Below are 20,136 nucleotides of genomic sequence, written 5' to 3'. Positions count from 1 at the left end.
AACAAACCAAACCAATCAGAAAACAAACTGATTTCCCATCGCTCTTACAAATGGGATGAGAGGGGATTGAGATCGTGATCTGAAGAATGCAATGTCTGTCTCAGTTATGTGGGTTGTCTCCTTCGACAATTCCGAGATGTCGGGCAACGTGGGAAGAGGTGGACCGAAGTTATCCCGCCTGCGTCTCGGCCAGATTCGAACCTTCGCCATGCCAAGAACCGATGGGTGTCTGTCTTCAAAATAATCACCCATAGCGCCAGGGATGTGTGCTCCTTGGAAGCTGAAACACGTCTTCGTTCCGGGTATGTATAGAGAAAGGTGTGGGCACATGGACGAGATAGTCTTGATTTTTCTTGTTCTTGATCTCATAACTAATACATCGATGTCAGCTCTCAGACGTTCGTTCTTTTTTAGTGTTGTCAAAAAGAAGCACGCAATCAATCAATCAATCAATCAATCAATCAATCAATCAATCAATCAATCAATCAATCAATTTGCAAGCAAGTTATTTCTCTCCCCCTGTTCCCCTTTCGCTCTTTGTGTCCTCTCCGTAATAGCTGACCGGCCAATCTTTGAGCTCGTAACAAGCCGGCCAGCCAATCACTGGTCCCGCCCCGGAGACACCCACGCGCCTCCGGTTGGATGCTAATCGCGTGGATGACACGGCCGAGGGAGACAGGCAAACATCGACCACACAGCTGCCGCCTCCTGACAACGCCTGCCCTAAGACCCACCCACCCCGAACACCACCCGACCCTCACCACTCCTCCCTTGCTGCTGTCCCTTGGCGTTAAGTCCCTTTCTCCTTCATATTGAGAGGCTTGAGACACTAAAATCGTTTTCACCGATTCGCTCCTCTTGTGGAGGGTGTCCAGCTTATATAAGAGTAGTTCGCACCTCGACTCTTGAGAAGCTCGTATTGACAAAGATGTTTGAAAGTTAAGTACAGTTCTGCTTGTTTCTTCCTCTTTGTGAATTACTACACATCTTGTCAACAATCAGGACATCTGACGACCCATCTTAGCTTTGCTTGGTAAGGTGGTGTGTTCCAACTGTTCGAACTTAAAGATGTTTCTGTTTTTATTGTGTCGTATGTCAGGGAAAAAATAGGTCTTTCAAAACTCTCGAGAAAATTTCAGTGAGTCTCTAAGGAACAGCGAGGAACATAAGTATTCAAAGACATTAGTTGTGTAACTTTTATGACAGACAGAAAAATGAGGTGCTGTAATTTTTTTTATTTTCATTGTTTGACTTTTGCAGATAAGAAGACTCAAACTTTGCTAAACAACCAAGGTCTGTGTGATTTCGAACACACTGGCACTGACACAACCGAGTGAGATCAGTACTGAAGAGTCAAAACTTTAAAGATGTTTTCCAGCTTCTTCGCCTCGACAAGGAAGATCACTCTGGGAAATATAAGTGCTGAGTGCTTTCTGATCCTCTTTAAACATAGGTCTGTGTGGTTGACCTCGTGATAGTGAAGACAGGTTCTCTAAAAGCCTCGTCCACCCCTCGACACTACGTCCACCCCTCGACACTACATCCACCCCCAGTTGACGCCACATCCACTCAAGTCTGACAAGACTCGGTGCTACCTGCGGTGTCTGGCATCACCAACAGGTGAGCAACTCCTTCGCATTCTGTAAGCATTCATCTGTTTTCAATTTCAGTTCACTTATTTTATTGCTTCTTGTAAAAACTGGCAAAACATTGTGCGTTGATGTATGTTGGTGCCTTACCTGTCCCCGCTGAGCTTCTGCGTGTTGCTTTTGCTATCGGCGCATCCCGAAATTTCCCACAAAAGATTACAAGAAAATTGAAAAGCAGTGGGGACACATCAACAGCACACGCTGCAAGTGAAAGTTAAGAATAAATTAGTCTAAAAAGTATTTTTCAAGTGTAACTGGAAATTTAAGGATATGCCAGCAACCACTGGTTTGTCTGAAAAGTGCAACTTCCGGTAAGTACAGCGTGTATATATATTATGTACATATGTGTATAATGTATATGTGTGGATATGTGTTGCATATATGTGTGTGGGGTGAGTGGGAGGGTGTGTGTGTGTGTGAGAGAGAGTGTGTGTGTGTGTGTGTGTGTGAGAGAGAGAAAGTACCAATATGTGAAGCAAGTCAACATCATGCGAGGCCAGCTGTGTTCCATCCATTAATTTTGCATCAGTCCCCTGTTCTGACAAATCAGTATCACTATCAAATACACTCCAGTGCATGCCAGCTGCACCGATGTCTGGGGTAGATAACTCACTCTAGACGATAAGTGGCGCCTTCACATGGCGGGTTCACACGCGCGGCGGTGTTTACCTGCACCTTTGTAGGTAATCTCTTATTTTCCTTTAACCTGACTTCTTCAAGCGCCTTGTCGATGATATTTCATGCCGGACTGCATTGCTAGCTTGACTGTCTGCTCCCGAGGTTAAGTGTAGGGGCTGGAAGCTTATACTTGAAATAGTCTAGCACCTTTGCTGTGCTTAATGCAATGAAGATCCGGCGTCCTGTGTTCAAATCTCATCTTGGGTACGCAGATTTCTTTTTCTTAATTTATCTCCTATTTTAAATCGTGAATGTTTCTCATGGCTATAAGTTGATAAGGGCTGCAAGCGAATTCCTAACAGAGTCTGGAAGTTCACATATGCTTTGTGTTCAGTTCCACTCTTGCACATTCTGCAGGAGGAACCGGAACTCGCACGTGACAATCGCGATTGTCACTCTCTCTTTTGTCGGTCTGATGTGTGGACTCGCATGTCATTGTGTGTCACTGGCTATCGATAGGTCTGCGCGTGTAGCATCTTGCAGGCCATTGTCAGTCACCTGTGTGAACATCAGTTTTTGTTTGATCAACCTCGCACTTCCTCTGTTTTGCTGCAGCCAACTGGAAGTCCCTCCCTACATGGATGTCCGGTCTGTCCCCAGTCTATTCCAGTCTACTCTGTCTGCAGCTTCTAAAGTACGTGGGCTTCATACAGAGAATTATCTGTCCACCCCGCGGAGCCTTTATTTTAGCTACCTGTACTTTTGTTAGAGATCAGTGAATGTGAGAAAGGTGTGATCTACATTCTGGAGATACTTCTTTCAACACATGACTCCTCGCCCCTCAGTCCACCCCCATATCTGTCAGTCTTGTTGTTCCTCTCAGTGAGTTGTGGTCAACATCTGGTGCTGTCCCTCACCCACTCACCCACTCATCCACTCTTCCCAATCACCCACTCACACATGATGTATTCACACCAACTGCTGTCCATCCATGTATGCCCACACAGGTGAAGACCAACCTCCGCACGCACGTGCAGAAAAGGCATCGTGGGTGTGTCAGTCATCTATAAAATCGTCTTTGGGATTCCCGTCCTTTCCATCTTCTTCCGGTGGAAAATGGGAATAGCGACATCCTTCATGCCCCACACTGGGAATTAGCGAAAGCACTATAAAAATAAACAGCATTTCCGACACACGCACAAAGAATAATACACAAACACTGTCCAACAGACGATAAAAGTACGAACACATTTTGTACTTTGTCTCTTCAAAGAAATAAATAGCAGAAGGTCTTGGATTGAAAAGAAAAGCACCGAACATTATGACAAGTAAACAGAAAACTGATTAAAGGACAAAACACACAAAGGAAAAAGGAACTAGGGAGGCTCAGGGCTTGTAAAATAAATGTGAGAGACAGAAAGATGGGGAGAGGATAGATAGAAGAGTGTGGAAGGGAAAATAAGAGAGAGAGAGTAAACAACACATTATTTTTTCCAAACTGCAACATGTTGGGATGACTTTTATGCCTCGTGTAATCCACTAACATCATCGACCAGGATGATCTTTCAAAAATGGATCTCATTTTTCTTCCTCTTTGAAACAATGCTGCGGGTGGTGACCCCTGACATGTCCACACAGGTCACAGGTCACGCCGACCCCCTGAGACAATGATTTAGCGCGCGCTCTGATTGCGCAACGTGCGAGCCTGTAGACCTGCTGTTGTTTATTTATTGTTAAATGTCTTGAGCTAGGTCCACAAGACAAAACACTATTCGAGAACATTTCTCCTACCTCGTAAACACTTTCATTTAAAACTCTTCTCCTAGTTCTTGACCTCTTCTACTTAGAGAACGCTTCTATTTCGAGAACACTTGTCCGAGCTCGTGATCTTCTTTGTTTCAAGAACACATATGGTTCGGAAACACTTCTCTATTCTTTATCCCAGTTGGTGATGACCTCAATATCGAGTTTGTGAACACTTCAAGGAGTTCTTGAAAATATTTCTCCTAGTTCAAGTACATTACTCGTTCCTCTACGTTCTTTGGAATTCTTCTCTTCCTCGACTTCTCGTTAAGGAGGTTCTTGCAGAAAGAGCATTTGAAGTCTAGCCATAGCCATCACACCACTACACCACTACACCATCACACCACTACATAATTACACCATCACACCGATACCTAACAAGGACTACTTTGTCAACCATCTACTGGAGAGCTGTGTCGACATTAATTGCGAAGGCCTTCATCGCATTCAGCAATTTGCTTGCCCTCAGGTGGTCTCCATTTTCCCATTTCAGCGCTGTCAGGACCGATGGAGGTCTTCCTCGACAGAGAACAAACTCTACAAGTAAAAACACCGCCACCACAATTCCCTCATTTTTGCACAGCCAGCCATTCTTGGATAGTAGCCATCGTCTTGTTCAGTTGCTCATCGCACTCACCCCTTCACCGACTTCTGTGACAAGTCCAGAACATCATCATGTTAGAGCTTGTCATGGTGATGGGTTCGTAAATGTAAGATATTCACTCTCGGAAGTACACAAAGGTGAAAGTTTGGAGAGTTGAACCCTTTCAGTAGCTAAACATGGAAGTAAGGACATTCGTGTTCAGTTTGGCTTGTGACAGGTGACTAGGAGCAATGTTCCTAATATTTCTGGAGCCTGCAATCAAGCATTCTTTAAAGTACACTCTAGTGGCAAAGAGGAGCAACCTTCATACTTCTCTCTGCATGTGGTGTTACTTGCCTGTCTTGCCTGGCACCTACTTCATCTCGCATTTCCACCTTCAGCAAAAAGCAAAGAAGAAAAAGGAAGGAAAGACAGACCAACTGTTGCATATTTAAAACAAACTGGAGCCACCTCCTGTCGTTTTATATTTATTTTGGTCGTATGTTCACGCCAAGAATCTCCTAGTATTTTTTGTTATGTTTGTTATTTTGTTGATTTTTTTGTTGTCTTTTTTTCTCTTCTCGGTGAGTTATCATCAGCTGGAAATGTGGGTTTAACAACATCAATACAATAAATGCCGCGGTAGACAACTACTCGCCCGGCCACAGACTGATTTTGAGAAACATAAGGCTTCAGGTTTAGAGGCTGGGGTTTCAAATCTTAGAAATAATCAGTGACACAGGATTTTTGAATTAGCAGCACAAACTAGAAATGTAGTAGACATGCAGTCAGACATTTTGTTTAAAAAACCAGCCACACCTACTGTACAATGGCCCACGTCTGTTCATATGGAATCCCGAAACTAATAAAAGTTTCACTTTTTTTGCCTTTTTTATTATAGCTTTATAATCCGTTTGAGACTTAACTATTACATTTGCGAACATCCAGACCAAAAAGAAAAAAATACTGATGAGATATTGTCTTATTCAGAAATGGAGCTTCTTGGATTGCATCCCTTGGAGAGACAACATATTCAACAACACCAACATGTCGGAGGTGGACCACCTGGACGATGCTCACATCTTCAGCCTCGTATCCACCGCGCAGTTTCCCGGAGTACACCTCTTCCGACAATGAAGATGAAGAGGACACAATCGATGCACCCAGCGTCAAGAGCGTCTTCATCGTCGTCTACACTCTCCTTGCCGTTTCCTGCATTGTTGGTGAGTTGCTTTTGTTTGCTTTTGTGTGTGAGAGAGAGAGGGGGGTTGGTGAATGTGTTTATGTGTGTGGGTTGTGTGAGTATTTATGCTTTAATTTTTCTTTTCGCTGGTTTGATGAGTGAAAGCGAAGATTGCTGATGTCTGGTTTTTGTTGCCGTACAGAGTTGTTTTGGATGGACATAGTTGTCAACTGATGTGTGAGTCAGGGTTGCTGGTGAGTGTTGTTTATGTGTGAAGTAAACGCTGCTATAAGGTTGTTTTGACTGAGTGATGGCAGCGAAAATTGTTGGTGAGCTTCTCAGGATTTTTGCGAGTTTTGTCGAAAAGATAAGACAGGGTTGATACAGCGAGGAAGAGAGAAAGAAAATAAAAAAGGAAGGAGGGAGGTACAAAGAGAAGGTCGTGTTTCTGTGTCAGACACGCTAAGAAGACACGCACATGAAGCATTTCCGGTCCATTCCCGTCTGAAGCAGCAAATCACATCAGCGTCATCTTCTCCGCCGGAAGTGGATTATCTAATGGCTGTCATTTAAATACAGAAGTCCAACGTCTAACAGAAATCTGACAAAAATAACATCATCCCCTCTTCTGCAGTCTCTGTTTTCCTGTTGCTGTTGGCTGAGAAAACCTTGAAGATGTACCCGACTAGTTCCTCCCCCGATCCCCGCATGGACTCATGAATTCTCCAAACTACAGAAGTGTGTTAGCCACTGCAATCAGTTCATCGTATTGAAAATACTTCATAAAGTCGCCGACATCTTCAACTGCCAGTGACTGCAACATCCAAGCTTATTCTTCTTCACTGATATCTTGTACATGTAATATCGTATCTTTCCTGGATAAGAACTCATACACTCAGAGTTCGCTTTCGGCTACCCTCATGTCAGTGAAGATGCATCTCTGTGATGTCAGGGAGTTTAACTCTTTATCTCTATGATTACACTTTGCCGCCTTTCTCTTACGACGGAAGACAAAGAATATTTTATTCATCCATTTAGAATTTCTTAAATAATTCCTTAAAGGACGAATATGCGTGGAGTTTGTTTCTGCTAATTAAATACTATGTCCCCTAATCCCTGCGAATCTCTTCCCTTGTCGACCTGCACGTCTACATTGTGTACAGACAGACGTCAGCAACACCTACGTCCTGCTCGTGCATGGACACCTTGACGTCACCAGGGCCTCAGCCAATGGGAGAGCTGGGAATTTATGTTCGTTAGGCAAATCGTGACGTCACGAGCTCACCACTAGCCCTGACGCTTGGTTTTGCACATGCATTTGAAAATAAGATTTCCTGTCCTTAAAAAATATAATACACCAAATTTGCATGAAGATAGAGAGTAGTCGGCCTTACAGAAGGGGAGGTAAACAGGAAATGGAAAAGGCGAAAATGTTATGAAGACCAGACGTGGGATAATGAGATTCAGTTTGTGCTCTTAACGTCTGGTTCAAAACTGATAACATCAATAAGAAACATTTGTATCTGATTGATACGGTATGGGTGGTGGTGGTGGTGGTGGTGTTGGTGGTGGAAATAAACAACGGGCAGGACCTGGAGCACCTAGAAAAGCCCCCATCCTCACACGGGTAGTTGCGAACAGCTGTCACATCCTAAGATGTGCTCCTCAGTCGAGGACATAACGATCTTCACTAAGGTAAAGGTCGTTTCACAATATTTCGGTCGTGGGAAGTGAGACTGCACTTTTCTAAGGAACGGGGTTAGGTGAGGGGGTGTTCACCTCCCCTCTCTCTCTCTCTCTCACACACACACGAGCCTCTACCCATCTCTCTCTAGTGGCAAGAAAATTGTCAGACATAATCGCAATAAAATTCAAAAAAGAACTACACTGTGGCTGTAGCGGCTTACACAGTTTCTCTGGAAGCCATACCATCAACCGTGCAAGTCCAATTTCGCGAGCCTGCATTGCTGTGCTTCTGAAACAAGTTTCCAGGAAGTTATTAATTTATTTTTATCAATTTATTGAACACTTTACTTTTTCATTTTTTAAATAAAATAATCTTGGTTCATGATTTCCGCCTTGTACAATCAGGGAATTCATTGACAATAAAGATAGCCATATAGATGGCAATCATTTGCTCAATTTTCTGAAAGCAGAAAGCACTCAATAAGACGAATACTAGTAAACACATTAAAAGTCTGAAGTATGGAATTAAAATAATGTAAGACTTGTTATTTTTGTCACAATGTTTTGAGAGAGGAGGGGTTATTCTCCACTGTCGTCTGCTGCAACATGTCTGGAAAGTTTTGGACTCAGAGCTCATGTTCCATGTGTCTGAAAATAAGTCCGAGCATGGAGGGACACAGCTTCTTCACTTCCGTTGCAACTCGGGTAATTAAGTGAACACGAAGATGCCGAAGGCAAATGTCAAGACAGATCAAGAGGTGATCACAATGTTGCCGGGGTGGACAGGCGTTGATTATTGATACAGTGTTGAGCCCCTCACCATTAGTGCAATTGTCAATGTTTTGTCATAGAGTCAGTCCTGAATGAATTTCATTTTAAAATACTAGAGTACTATCACCCCTCCTGTCCCCCTACAAAAAAACAATCTTTACTTCTTTTCTTTATTTGTTTTTACTCTTGTCTTTCATATCCCATCGTTCTTATTTTCTCTTCTTTTCTGTTTTTCATGACCTGCTTCTTTCAGTCTTTCTGTTCTCCGGGTTTGATGATCTCAACTCTCTTTGTCGCCCCCCTGTCATCCTCCAACTTTCCTCTTCTGTCCCCCTCATCCCCAGTGTTGTATTCTGCGGTGTTATATATGTCTTGGTGGACTGCCATCAAGAGACAGCGGGATGTGAGCATTGGGTGAGCTGTCATTTTACTTTCTTTGCGCCATTTGCAAAATATTTTTAATTCAATAATTATGGCCGCACTGCTTTCTTGGGACTGGGCGCCAGGAGGTATTGGGTTATCAGGGAAAATTATCTTGCGTTGAATGTCATGCATACGACTTCAAAATGTCGCCAACAAAGTTTGGGCGATTGCTGGCATTTAGTTTCTGCAAGACGAGAGGATAATGTTGAAAGATTCACGTTTGCTTGGCGGAGGGAAGGGGTGGAGGACAGAGATGGTGTGCGGGGTGGGAGGCTGGCCACTTGGCTCTCATTTCAGCTCTATTCAGTCCCAGGAGCAAACTTTCCCCAGTCACGCATTATCACAAATATTCTCTTTTTTATATCCTAATCGGAAATGTTGGTTAACCAACATCAACATGATCAAAAAATGAAGAGGAGATAATTAGCAAATGGCCTTAAAGACGTGTGCATTTCGTTTCGGAAGCTCATTTTTAATGTCACTTTAGTCTGGCAATTATCCCACTCTTCTGGAAAAAATCCTGTATTTTCTCCACCAATGTCTTTGCTTAAAGGATGAAGATGGTGAAGATGGGGGAAGGTGGGGCTGGATGGCAAAGAATTCCATCCTGTTCTCTTTGAGTAAAACTACACAAACCATCTTGAGTGAGCAAATGGTTTGTTAACGGCCACATTTCTGAGGCTTGCAGGACAAAAGAAGTTGTGATCTCAGATTCCTGTCTCTCCATTTATCACGAGCACAAACGAACTCACGAGCACTTCCGATGTTAAGACGAGAACTTGGAAGGATATCTCCCGCAGAGCCTTCATACTCACTCAGCTTCTGACACGAGATTTCAAGACATTTCCAAAATGATGCCCGATAGGACAGGGCTTCTTCCAGCCGGATTTGTTATTGTCCTTTTTCCAGAAATCTTTCAACAGCTTCCGCTTCTTGTTTGATTTTTTTTTTTAATTTGGAGGAAGAATCCTTTGCTCACGGCATTGCTTCTCATTCTTTGTCTCTTCCTTTTCCTCTTCTTCTCTTTCCCTTTAAGCCATCCTCGACCCCATCTTCCTGTAAGTCAAATCCTACTTCAGTGCTCACCTTCTCCTCAACCTGCAAACTTTGGTTCGTAGAATTTAGACATTTTCTGATTGTTGTTTAACCTGTATTTGTGAGGTGACTGGCAAGTTAAATTAATTAATTAATTAATTGGTCGCAAACTGAAGCTATAGAAGCTGGGTATCCATCGTGGCCATAGCTTTCCTAGTCACTGTAGCAACTTCTATGTATGTGTTCTTGCAAGAATCTGTCTCATTACATGGGATTTGTTATCTCTCTCTGTCTTTTTATTTTTATTTATTTTTTTATCAGGAGGCAGAGAGAAAGGACTCATTTTCCTCAACATTACTCTATCCTTTAATTTGCCGCTCTTCCGGTGGCTTTTCTAAGCTGGCATTTTGCCTCCATTTTTTTTTTTTCTTCATAGTTCTTTCAAACTTCTGCCTCTCAGAATGAAAAATGTTAATACAGGGCCTGAGCAAACGGGAAATCCCTCGCCGAAAGGGACGAGCGAAGCCCCCCTTGCAATAAAATGTTGTAATTTCATATCGGGTCTGTGCTTCTGGTCGTCTCCTATCCTCCTGGCGACAGCCGAGGGGAGAGAAGACACAGAAGGTGTCAGGATCTCGGAGACATTAAAAGCAAAAAAACTTTATCACATTACAGGGCGCCATGCTGCCTAGAGGAACACCAAAAATTATCCCCACCGCCACTGATTTCACACTAATTGATGATCTCTCATAAGATGCGATTCTGAACTATTTTCTGTGGGATAACTCTTCTCTGAGCGGTAAAGCCAGTTTATTATTTATGAGAAAGTTTACGAAAAGAATGTTCAAAAGTGAGTTTATTTAGCGAAGTTGTTTTTCTAAACCTCCAGTGATTGTAAATAAAGATGGAAAGATTTTCTTTTCAAACAAATGAAACACAAGAATCCAACACAGGTAAACGACAGAAATGTAGGAATAAACATCCCACAATGCACTCCGGCAACAGCTGTCTTAACATGCATTATTGTCTGTATTTCAGAAACTCTCATTTAAAAGTAAACATTCTCTGTGTCAGATGTCATTGACCTGTACCGAGGTTAATCTTCCTTTGAGGGACAATTAAATGGTGAAAGACCAGGGCTCCTCCAGCTTTGTCATTGTTAAAGCAGCTGCTTGTTGGCTGAGCTGGTGGCAGGCTGAAGTTTTCTGACAAATCATCATGCCAGAGGCAGAAACTATTTAGCTGTCTCTTACGGCGAATTATATAATAATTCTTCATTTATTTTAAAGATGGTGGTCTTTTGGGAGAAACCTTTGAGCCATGATTTCCGTTTCTGCCCTCTGTCTCGCTGTCTCTTTGTTTCACTGTCTCTGTCTCTCCGCCTCTGTCTCTTGTCACTTTCATTGTCTTCTGATAATATTGTAAATTTAAAAACAAGCACCAAACAGCTTAGAAATGCAAAGCTGTCAATTGCGACATCAGTAAGGCGATAAAGGCAGGTGAAGAAGAATTGGATCCATGACCAATTTCAGATCATAGAGAATGGAATGGTACTGGATGACAGCAAAAAAAGCCTACCGTCTACTGAACAACATCATCAAGACATGTCAACAAGAGTCCACTGCCCATGAAAAGTACAAAAGAAAGAAATTCAGTGCTTCTTCTGTAATCTGAGCAAGCGTAATAACTATGCAAAGAATAATAATGAAAATAATCAGCGCATGAGGTCATGCAAAGAGCTGTGGACAAGTGATCTCCTGAAGATTCCGAACTCCAAGAAGAAACCTGTCGGATATATGATCATCTGTAATTGGTCACCTGATCAGTTTTGCTAGACTAACTCCATTATCTTGAATAAGGGGTGTCAAGGCGTTTCTTTTGTCAGTGTGGTTTAGTTCTACCAACGAGCGCCATGCTGAAGACCATCCACAGGGTAGCCCCATGATTCCATGAACATTTATTTATTCTGTCATTCCTGAGGGATCCGGCTTTTTTTAGTTCTGCTTCCTACCCACGTACTAGTAGTGCTGGTGTTTTGAGTTCTGAAGACAGGAAAGTGAAGGGTGGCACGCAAACAGTTTCTGGCGAGTTTGAGGAGAGACTTATTTTTGTTTGAAGTCTTGCCATCATCGTCGTCATCATCTCATTGTCATCGTCCTTGTCGCCGTCGCTGTCGTTCTCATACTCTTCAATATATCATCGTTATCATTATGTCTGAACACCGCTCAGTTCTCGAACTTTGTGGTTCTCTTGTTCTCTACCATAAGAACTACGGAAGTTGTGTTTTTCAGAGTTGATAAAAGGCCTTGCACTTAAAACAGGAGAACTGTGGATTGAGGAATAGACATTGCAATGGTGCGCGCGCACGCGAACACACCCCTCTCTCTCACACACACACACAATCACGCACAAGGTCGCAACCACTAATGTTTGAACAGAAATAAGCTTCGAAGCTTTTTTGCAGTTTAAATCCACCGGTATTTTGAGACAGTTGGTTGCAGCACGAAGCACTAGCACCGCCAGTTTCTTGTTCACAAAATCCATCAGAGACACAGTGGCGTCTGCACACGCCAACATCTCAGACTTCCTGTCGTTTTTCTAACTGTTCTAAGCTCTTGTCTTGGATTTCACGAGAATTGTTTTAGAACATTCTAGAAAATTTCACTTCCTGTTTAAATATGATTAGAGATTTTCATCTTTGACTTGCCAATGTTTAGCGAAGCTAAACTGAAAAATCCTAAGGTTTAAGACTAATTAGCCAGTAAATGAAAAAATACTATTAAACGAGTTTTGACCATGTAAATGATGAACTAAAAGAATATTAATGAACGTTTCTCCATCAAAAGGAAGCAGAACACTACCCTGTCCAGAATCAAAACAAAGTTATCTCATGTTAAAAATAAACATGTCAAACCGGAATTCGATTCAGTTTGTCGTGGAAAATTACTGGAGAACATCAGAATAAAATGTACATATCTCTTGTTTGTTGTCGTGGTAAGTTTTGACAATACACACATGAAGCAATTTCAACAAAAAAATTAATTTAATTACAACAATGGATTTCAAACTATTTTGAGACGGTTTGAATGTCCCTCTTCCTCTCCCCTCTTCTTTGCTGAATATTGTCATAAATGTGGTGCATTAGGAAGTAGGTGAGGGTCATGGTCTTCAACCTTCGACCGGCATCACGTGCTTGAAATAAGGAACCGTTATTTAACGGAAACCAGCAGGATGAGGCTATTTTAAGGACGCAGGCGGTGCAGAATTTTGTGGCAGTGCAGAAAGATCAACAGTACTCGTGACAAAGAAACCAACTCCAAAAACAAAACAAAACAAAACAAAACAAACCCTAGGACCGAAACGACACCTCTTGCTTTGTTTTTCTTCTCTGTCTTTTATTCCCGTTAGCCGCTTTGCATTTCCGCCATGCAAGGGTCTCAGGTTAGGTTTTCTTTCAGTCAGGGTTGTCCTGGGCTTGATTGTTGTCCAAGGGTGTGTTGCAAGGTCTCGTTTCAGGGATTCCTGAATAGAAGTAATGAATCTGGGTCGACAGCTGTCTCGGCTGTTCAAGGGGGAGCTTTACGAGTCACGCTCTGAACATACAAAAAAAAAAAAATAATAAAACAAACAAACAAAAAAAAAAAACCATTAAAAGCCCTACTTTCAATGCCTTAGGTTCGTTTTTCTTCTCTGCGATCAGACGCAGCCACCCGTAACCAGGCCACACACCTGAAGCCTCCGTTAGTTCAGTGTTTGTGGAGGAGTAGGGGGGTAGCACTAACACCCTGTTGTTTAGGCTGAGCTTGGTTTCCTGGAGTGACTGGTATAGTCTAAAAAATATCCATTAATATTATCATCTTTCCTTATCGCTGACTTTTAACCCTGTAAAGGTTAAGAACAAAAACCTATTTCCCCAAATATGAACAAATGACCCCCACTACCCCACCATCACCACCCTCATCGCTTGACATACATTATCACACATAGAAAGATATCAAAACTGACTGTACACAGTAAGACTAATTAACATATGGTACCAGCTCTCCTACTGGCCAGTCTTGAGGACATACAATGTGTTTCCGACATATTGATCATTCTTAAGGTTTTATATTTCTACCTGTGCTCAACGCATGTGTCGGGAACCCGGAAGGAAGGTGGGATGCATTAGAGTAAATGTTGTCTTGTACTAAGATCATTTACCTGAAAAAATAACTACATGGTAGACCTTTAACAAGCCATGGACTGTCTCGCTGCATTTATTTTATCTAGATTACTCCTATGTTTTTCCCCCTTCGGTCCTCTAGTATAATACATACATACCGACATATCCACCAAACACATACACATATCTGCACGCACACGTATACAGTCATTCGTGTGTGTGTGTGTGTGTGGTTGTTGCACAGACTATTCATTATTTAATCATGCATCAAGCAAACAATTCGCTAAAACAAAGAGAATACATCACTAACAATCAATCCAGCCACACGCACATATTTACAAGTTGAAAAAGCTGATAAATAAAAAACAAATGTCTAATGTTGTCATCACCACCCTCACCTGCAGGAAACGGACTGGTGCTGGTCGTCATGACGCGGTGTCCATCAATGCGCACGCGCACTAACATCTTCCTGTGCCACCTGGCGGCCGCCGACCTCGGTGTGGGGATCATCTGCATTGTTCCCAGCCTCCTGGTGGGAATTCTCGCCACCTGGTTTGCTGGACCTGTAAGTTTTCTTCTGGTTCACTCTGATTACACGTGTGTTGTGTATCATCCTCTACTTACTCCCGAAATGTTTGTAGACGACCTGTCGTCTTCACTCAGCTTCATCGGTGGCAGGATTGTGCTCTGCCCTCAGGGTAGTTGTGCCCCTAGAGGTTCACTTTAAGACCTTCATCTTCCTCTGTCCTCTTGACAGAAACATGTCTTAATTTGTTTGTTGATGTTTTGGTCTATGTATGTGGGCTATGTTTATTTTGAGTCTGTATTTGTATATTTTACTGTTTTCATTCCTTGGCTGAGCAATAATAATAATAATAATAATAATAATAATAATAAGAATACCAGTGGAAAATCTGTCAGTAACTACTACTTTCATTTGCAGGATTTTGCTTCAGACAGTTGCTCAAAGTATAATGTTTATTTTTCCCCTTTATTTATTTGTTGTGATGTAACTAATTGCTGACTTCTCCTAGCCTTTCAATCTCTTTTTGCGTTTCATGACAATTTCTTCATTTCCCTCTATCCATATTTCTGTCGTTCTCTCTTTTTGTCCTTCGTTCTTTCTTTCTCTCCTTTTGTCTTGGTGAAAGGGAATGGTCCGAAACGAGTATTTACCGGTCATTTTCAGTCTCTGTTGTTCTGTGGGTGGACAGATGGGCCTGTTTCTGTGTAAATTCTACAACTTCATGGAGGAGTTCAACCTGACGGTGTCGATCCTCTTGCACGTGCTCATGGCGTTGGAGCGGTACGTGGCCATCATCCACCCGTTCTTCGCTCGTCGTCTGTTCACGCGCTGCCGCATGTACAGCATCCTGGTGAGTAACACACACACACAATACATCGATGAGTAGATAAATCAGACCTTATTATCATACCTTTATTTATCAACTTCTGCTAATACTGTCTTCTTGAAGTTTATACTTGCCTTCAGAGCACATACCGATGGAAATAATATTGAATACATTCATCGACTCTTTGTTGTCATCATCTGCAGAGTTACAACAGTGTTATTTTTTCTTTAAATTTCACATTAAACTATTTATCTATTTTTACTGCTCACATTTTTTTCATATCCCTCTGCAATGACATTACTTGGACAGTCGCTCTCAAGCTCGTTGGATTTTTTTTCGATGCTCAGGTCATCATCTGGACAGCGGCGGGCCTTCACAACCTCCCTCTTCTCTTCTTGTATGGCACGGAGACCACGCCCTCTGGCAGAAGCTACTGCTTCAAATTCTGGACCATGAACATCGACCTCCCCCTCTACGTGACACTGAACTTTGTCCTCACATACCTCCTCCCACTCATCTGCATGTCAGCCATGTACATCCGCATTTCCTTCGTTCTGTGGCGGAGCAGCCCGCACAAGCTGCTGCAGCCCGACACTTCCACTGCAAGGTGAGGACCGGCAACTGTATCTATATCTGTGACACATACTCTGGAACATAAAAGTTGTAGATCATAACATTTTCTTGCATAAAATAAAGTCAGGTAAAAGCCACAAATAAAATTGAAATGGATATTTTTCAAATGGATATCAGTGTCAGAAAATAGACCAGTGTTCAACAAAATAATCTTGAAATTACAATCAAGTTACAAGAGACAAGCATGCTCACAAACTGTAGGTGAGCTGTATTTGCTCTTCTTAGAAATTATACAATTTTCTCCGTTCTCTCCTCATTCAATTGTGTTTCTTGTCTTCATTGTGATGCAAGACAACAAAGCATAATTACATGCAGTACATTCCAAGATGGGAAAAATGCTCTGTGATTGGGGCAGAATTTCATTATCAGGCGATCAAAAGATTCCAAAGTAAATGTCTCTGGTGTAGCTTCTGGATGTTCTTTGCGATGTATCTTCAAAGCACTTCCTACTGCTGTGAATTTATCTGAATCTGTTCAAAGAAACATGAAAACAACATTTTAGCAGACATAGCTATTTTTATGTCTTGAGTATCTTTTCTTTTGTTTTCTTTTTTTTGCGCACACACACAAACCTTCACTTTTGTCACTCATATCATAAAATATAACAACCTAACCCAAACTATGCTTTGAGCTTCGGCTAGTGCCGATGACCCCCATACCCTGATTTCGTCATCGGGCAAAGGGAGGTCAGCGATGTACGCTTTTGGTTGAAGAGTTATCTAATTGCAGTATTTTATTTTTATTAATGTCTTTACAGTGGTATTTAGTAAATCTGACATTGCATATCATTACTTTATCCCGATGTAGGATTGAAATAAATTCAACTTATGTGATTCGAGTGCGTGGTGTGTCGGTAGGTTTGGCAACGCCCACCCGTCTACAGAACGAGTGTCGGGTGTCGCGGCGGAAGGCGTGAACTGCGCGAGCGGCAAGGTCAGCCAGGTTCATGGTCAGTCAGCTGACCGCAAATACGTGCCGCTGACCCGCACCGGCGACCGGCGCGACAACAAGGACGATACGAACGTCAACGACGCCGCCTTGGTCACCCACACCAGCAACAACAGCAGCGCAGCGGCAAAGGCGACCAAGGTGACGACAGCCTCTACCGTTACCTGGGGGAGGAGGGCAGCAGCAGTGAGGAGGATGAAGATGGCAGCCAGGCTGTGAGCTGCGGCGAGCAGACGGACAAAGGTGATGCCTTCTGAGAGTCTTCTCTGTCGCGAGCGCCCCCTTCTGGTGCTACCTTCATTCAACAGTTCTCTTCTTTCATGCTCTCTCGCCATTCTTTTTTCAAGCATTTCTTTTTTTGGGGTTACTTTTTCATTTCTCTTTTATTCTTTATTGCGCACTCTTTTTTTTAAATCTCTTCCTGACTGATTCTTTTCCCTTTCTGATCCCTCTTCCTTTACTCTCTTATTTTGTGTGTGTTTTTTTATTTTAATTTTTATTTTGTGTACCTCTCTTGTTCATCATTTCCTTCCCTTCGCTCTCTCTCTCTTTCTTTCCTTTTGTGTGTGTGTGTGACGTGAGTGTATGTTGGTGTGGACGCCAGGGAAGCAAAACCTTCCTGACCCTTGACCCTCCCTACGGCCAGGCACCCTGTGAGCTCTGTTCAACTGCGCGTTATCTCATAACCGTGTGTGTGTGTGTGGGTGAGCGCCATCCTCTCATGTTGTAACCTCGTCGAACCAGTCTTATCTACCCGTGATAAATTTCGTTGTTTTTTATGTGTGCAAAGTGACACTGACATCTCAGTAAACACTGTCACGTGTCTTGAACGCGCTGATATTTTTCTTTCCGTCTCGCGCTATCACCCACTCATGTCAAAGTAAATTAGTGGCACAATGCCTCCACAATACCTCCACACAGCCAAGCCGTTGTCAACATCACAAAAACAGAGATGGAGAGAAAGTGCAAGCTTCTAGCTTTTCGTGTGCCGTGCATAAGCATGCTACACTTTGTCCTGATGCCAAGTAATCCCACAATCGTGATTCCTTCTTTCTTCATTACTGGCTTGCAATACGTAAACATACTCATTCATGTGCGCCCCCAAGAAAGTTTTGTATTTTTGGCAACATTGAAATAAGAGGGCTTGAAGCGGATTTGGGGGGTAAGGGAGAAATTATTTTGGCCTCAGAAGGGAAAGGTGTGGAAAGTACCCGAGCACTTTAACTGTTTCCAGCAAGTATATGTATTAAGATCAAAACAAAGTAATCACAAAAATAATATTTAACAGAAACCTCAGATTGGGACAACAAAGCTCTTGTCCACGTTGACGACGTTCAGGTTGTTGCAGGTGTTCGGCGATGCAGACGTTGTAGCCGTCAAAGCCGCACCAGCTGCAGTTCGTCGTCCGCCTGCACCTCCATTACCACCATCGAGGATAACATTCCAGCCTGCTTGAACGAGATTTGCTGCGTAGACGGAAGCGGTGGCGGCACGCTCAGCGACACCACCCGGACGACGATGACGACGACAACGACAACGACGACGCTGTCTCTCGCTACGTTTCCCCAGACTATTTCTGGCAACCTGGCCACGCCTCTGCTGCCTGCACAGCCTGGTGCTGCCACAATGAGCAAGGTCGCGACCTCGACCTTAACCCATCCTTCCTCGTCGTCAGGGTCAGCGGCAGCCGCCATGCTTCCCACTTCCGCTTCCGGCGACGGGGTGTACGTGCTCAGGCGCGGCAACTCCGCCAACACTTCCTTCCGTTTTCGTGTGACGTCACATAGGGTGCTGACGATGCGGAGGAAGGTGGTCCGCCTGCTCATCGCCGTCCTGCTGGTGTTCGCGCTGTCCGTCCTGCCGCACCACATCCGGGCAATCAGCCGTGTCTGGCTTCTGCCTGGAAGCAGCTTCTGGTTGTCAGGCGTCTCCAAGTACATGATGAAGGTGACTTGTTTTTCGAGACTTGTTTTGCTTAACCCCTTTGGAGTCAACCCCGAGGGTTAGTCACGCTCGTAATTTTATGCATTATTGGCTAACCCGAGTATCACTCAACAGTATATTGCTCAATATGCTAAAGGTCAACTGAAAGACTATTGTTAGTGACTGGTACAGAATATTAATCCTCCTGCAAGGTGAAATAAGTGAATAGTAACTCACATTAGTTTCACTTTCATGTTGAAGTTTTAAACTGACGTATACTTCTACATGTTTAATCATATTTTTCTCGTCTTTTCGCTCTGACAGATAATGTTGTTCCTCAATTCCACCCTCAACCCCCTGCTGTATAGCATCATGTCGGACTCCTTCCGGCGCAGCGCCAGACAAGTGTTGTGCTGCCAGAAGCGGAAGCCGCCTGCGGCCATTTATGCTGCAGCCGCGATGCCGCGCGGCGTCGCTTACCGCAGCGCAGCGGCCCACCGCGACCTCTTCTGACCGCGGAGGCGAGAACGCACGCCATGACGTAGACGTTGGTCCCATGTCTCTGCTACCCCGGGTGGAAGTCAGCTTCAGTTCAACAGTTTGAGTCGACTTGGTCCTGTTTTCTGCCCTAGTGAGTTCCAGCAGCAGACGGTCAAGATACTGGCGATGGATGCAGGCATCCATCTCGATTCCACGGTGGTTTGACAGCATGGTTTGACCTATCTCCTGTAATATACTGCCAGCAAAAGCCGGGTATCTCAAGGTTGTAGTGAACGGGTACCTGCTTTGGCTTTTAAAAGGCCTCAGCCAAGTCTCGTGTATTTGCTCGAGGTTTCCTGAAGCAGTCACCATATCTGACGATCGTAGATGACAAGCACTTGTCTTGTAAACAGCAACATGTCATGTGTTGTGATGATTGTGGATGTCAGGTGTACAGAGAAACGCATGAGATCAGCTTTGTGTCGTGTTCATCCCCATGGAATGTACCCGACTTCGGAAGGACAAGGCTGTCACCCTACCAGTGACGACTGTTTCCGTCAAGTGTTTTGTGCAACAAAAAAAAGCTACTGAAGACTGACGTGTAAACAAAAGCATAGTTCCTGCCCACTGATATTTAAATATATACATTGCTATTTGAAAGAAAAATTCAAATGAATTTCCGTTGAACTACTGAAAGTAACCTTTTGTAATTTTACATGCAACCAGGGAGTCCACAAACAAAACAAAACAAAAAGTACAGTTGAAGAGTCGCTTTTTAAGTAAAGGACTTAAAATAACGGTTCCTGTTTCTACAAACTTTAATCTTAAGACTCCTCCCAGAACTGAATGACAAACATTTTGCCTTAACGTGGCAATGTAAAGGTCGC

The 20,136-nt window shown here is 43.3% G+C and overlaps 1 protein-coding gene across 2 annotated transcripts; it reads left to right on the top strand.

Annotated features, from left to right (window-relative positions):
- Positions 1-332: 332 nt before the first annotated feature.
- LOC112574200 (trissin receptor-like) lies at positions 333-18,328 on the top strand. Of its 2 annotated transcripts, XM_025255086.1 has the most exons (8): positions 333-1,033; positions 1,261-1,620; positions 5,644-5,876; positions 14,318-14,478; positions 15,128-15,289; positions 15,613-15,872; positions 16,756-17,089; positions 18,195-18,328. In XM_025255086.1, exons 3-7 carry the CDS (start codon positions 5,726-5,728, stop codon positions 17,063-17,065), a joined length of 1,044 nt encoding a protein of 347 aa, XP_025110871.1. In that variant the 5' UTR covers positions 333-1,033; positions 1,261-1,620; positions 5,644-5,725; the 3' UTR covers positions 17,066-17,089; positions 18,195-18,328. The 2 variants fall into 2 exon arrangements, with proteins under 2 accessions (XP_025110871.1, XP_025110873.1); XM_025255088.1 differs by lacking the exons at positions 333-1,033; positions 1,261-1,620 and having other exon boundaries at positions 5,626-5,876.
- The last annotated feature ends 1,808 nt before the right edge of the window (positions 18,329-20,136 follow it).

The sequence above is a fragment of the Pomacea canaliculata genome, linkage group LG10 (genome assembly GCF_003073045.1).
Source record: "Pomacea canaliculata isolate SZHN2017 linkage group LG10, ASM307304v1, whole genome shotgun sequence".
Taxonomy (NCBI): domain Eukaryota; kingdom Metazoa; phylum Mollusca; class Gastropoda; order Architaenioglossa; family Ampullariidae; genus Pomacea; species Pomacea canaliculata.
This window is presented reverse-complemented; position numbering and strand designations above follow the sequence as displayed.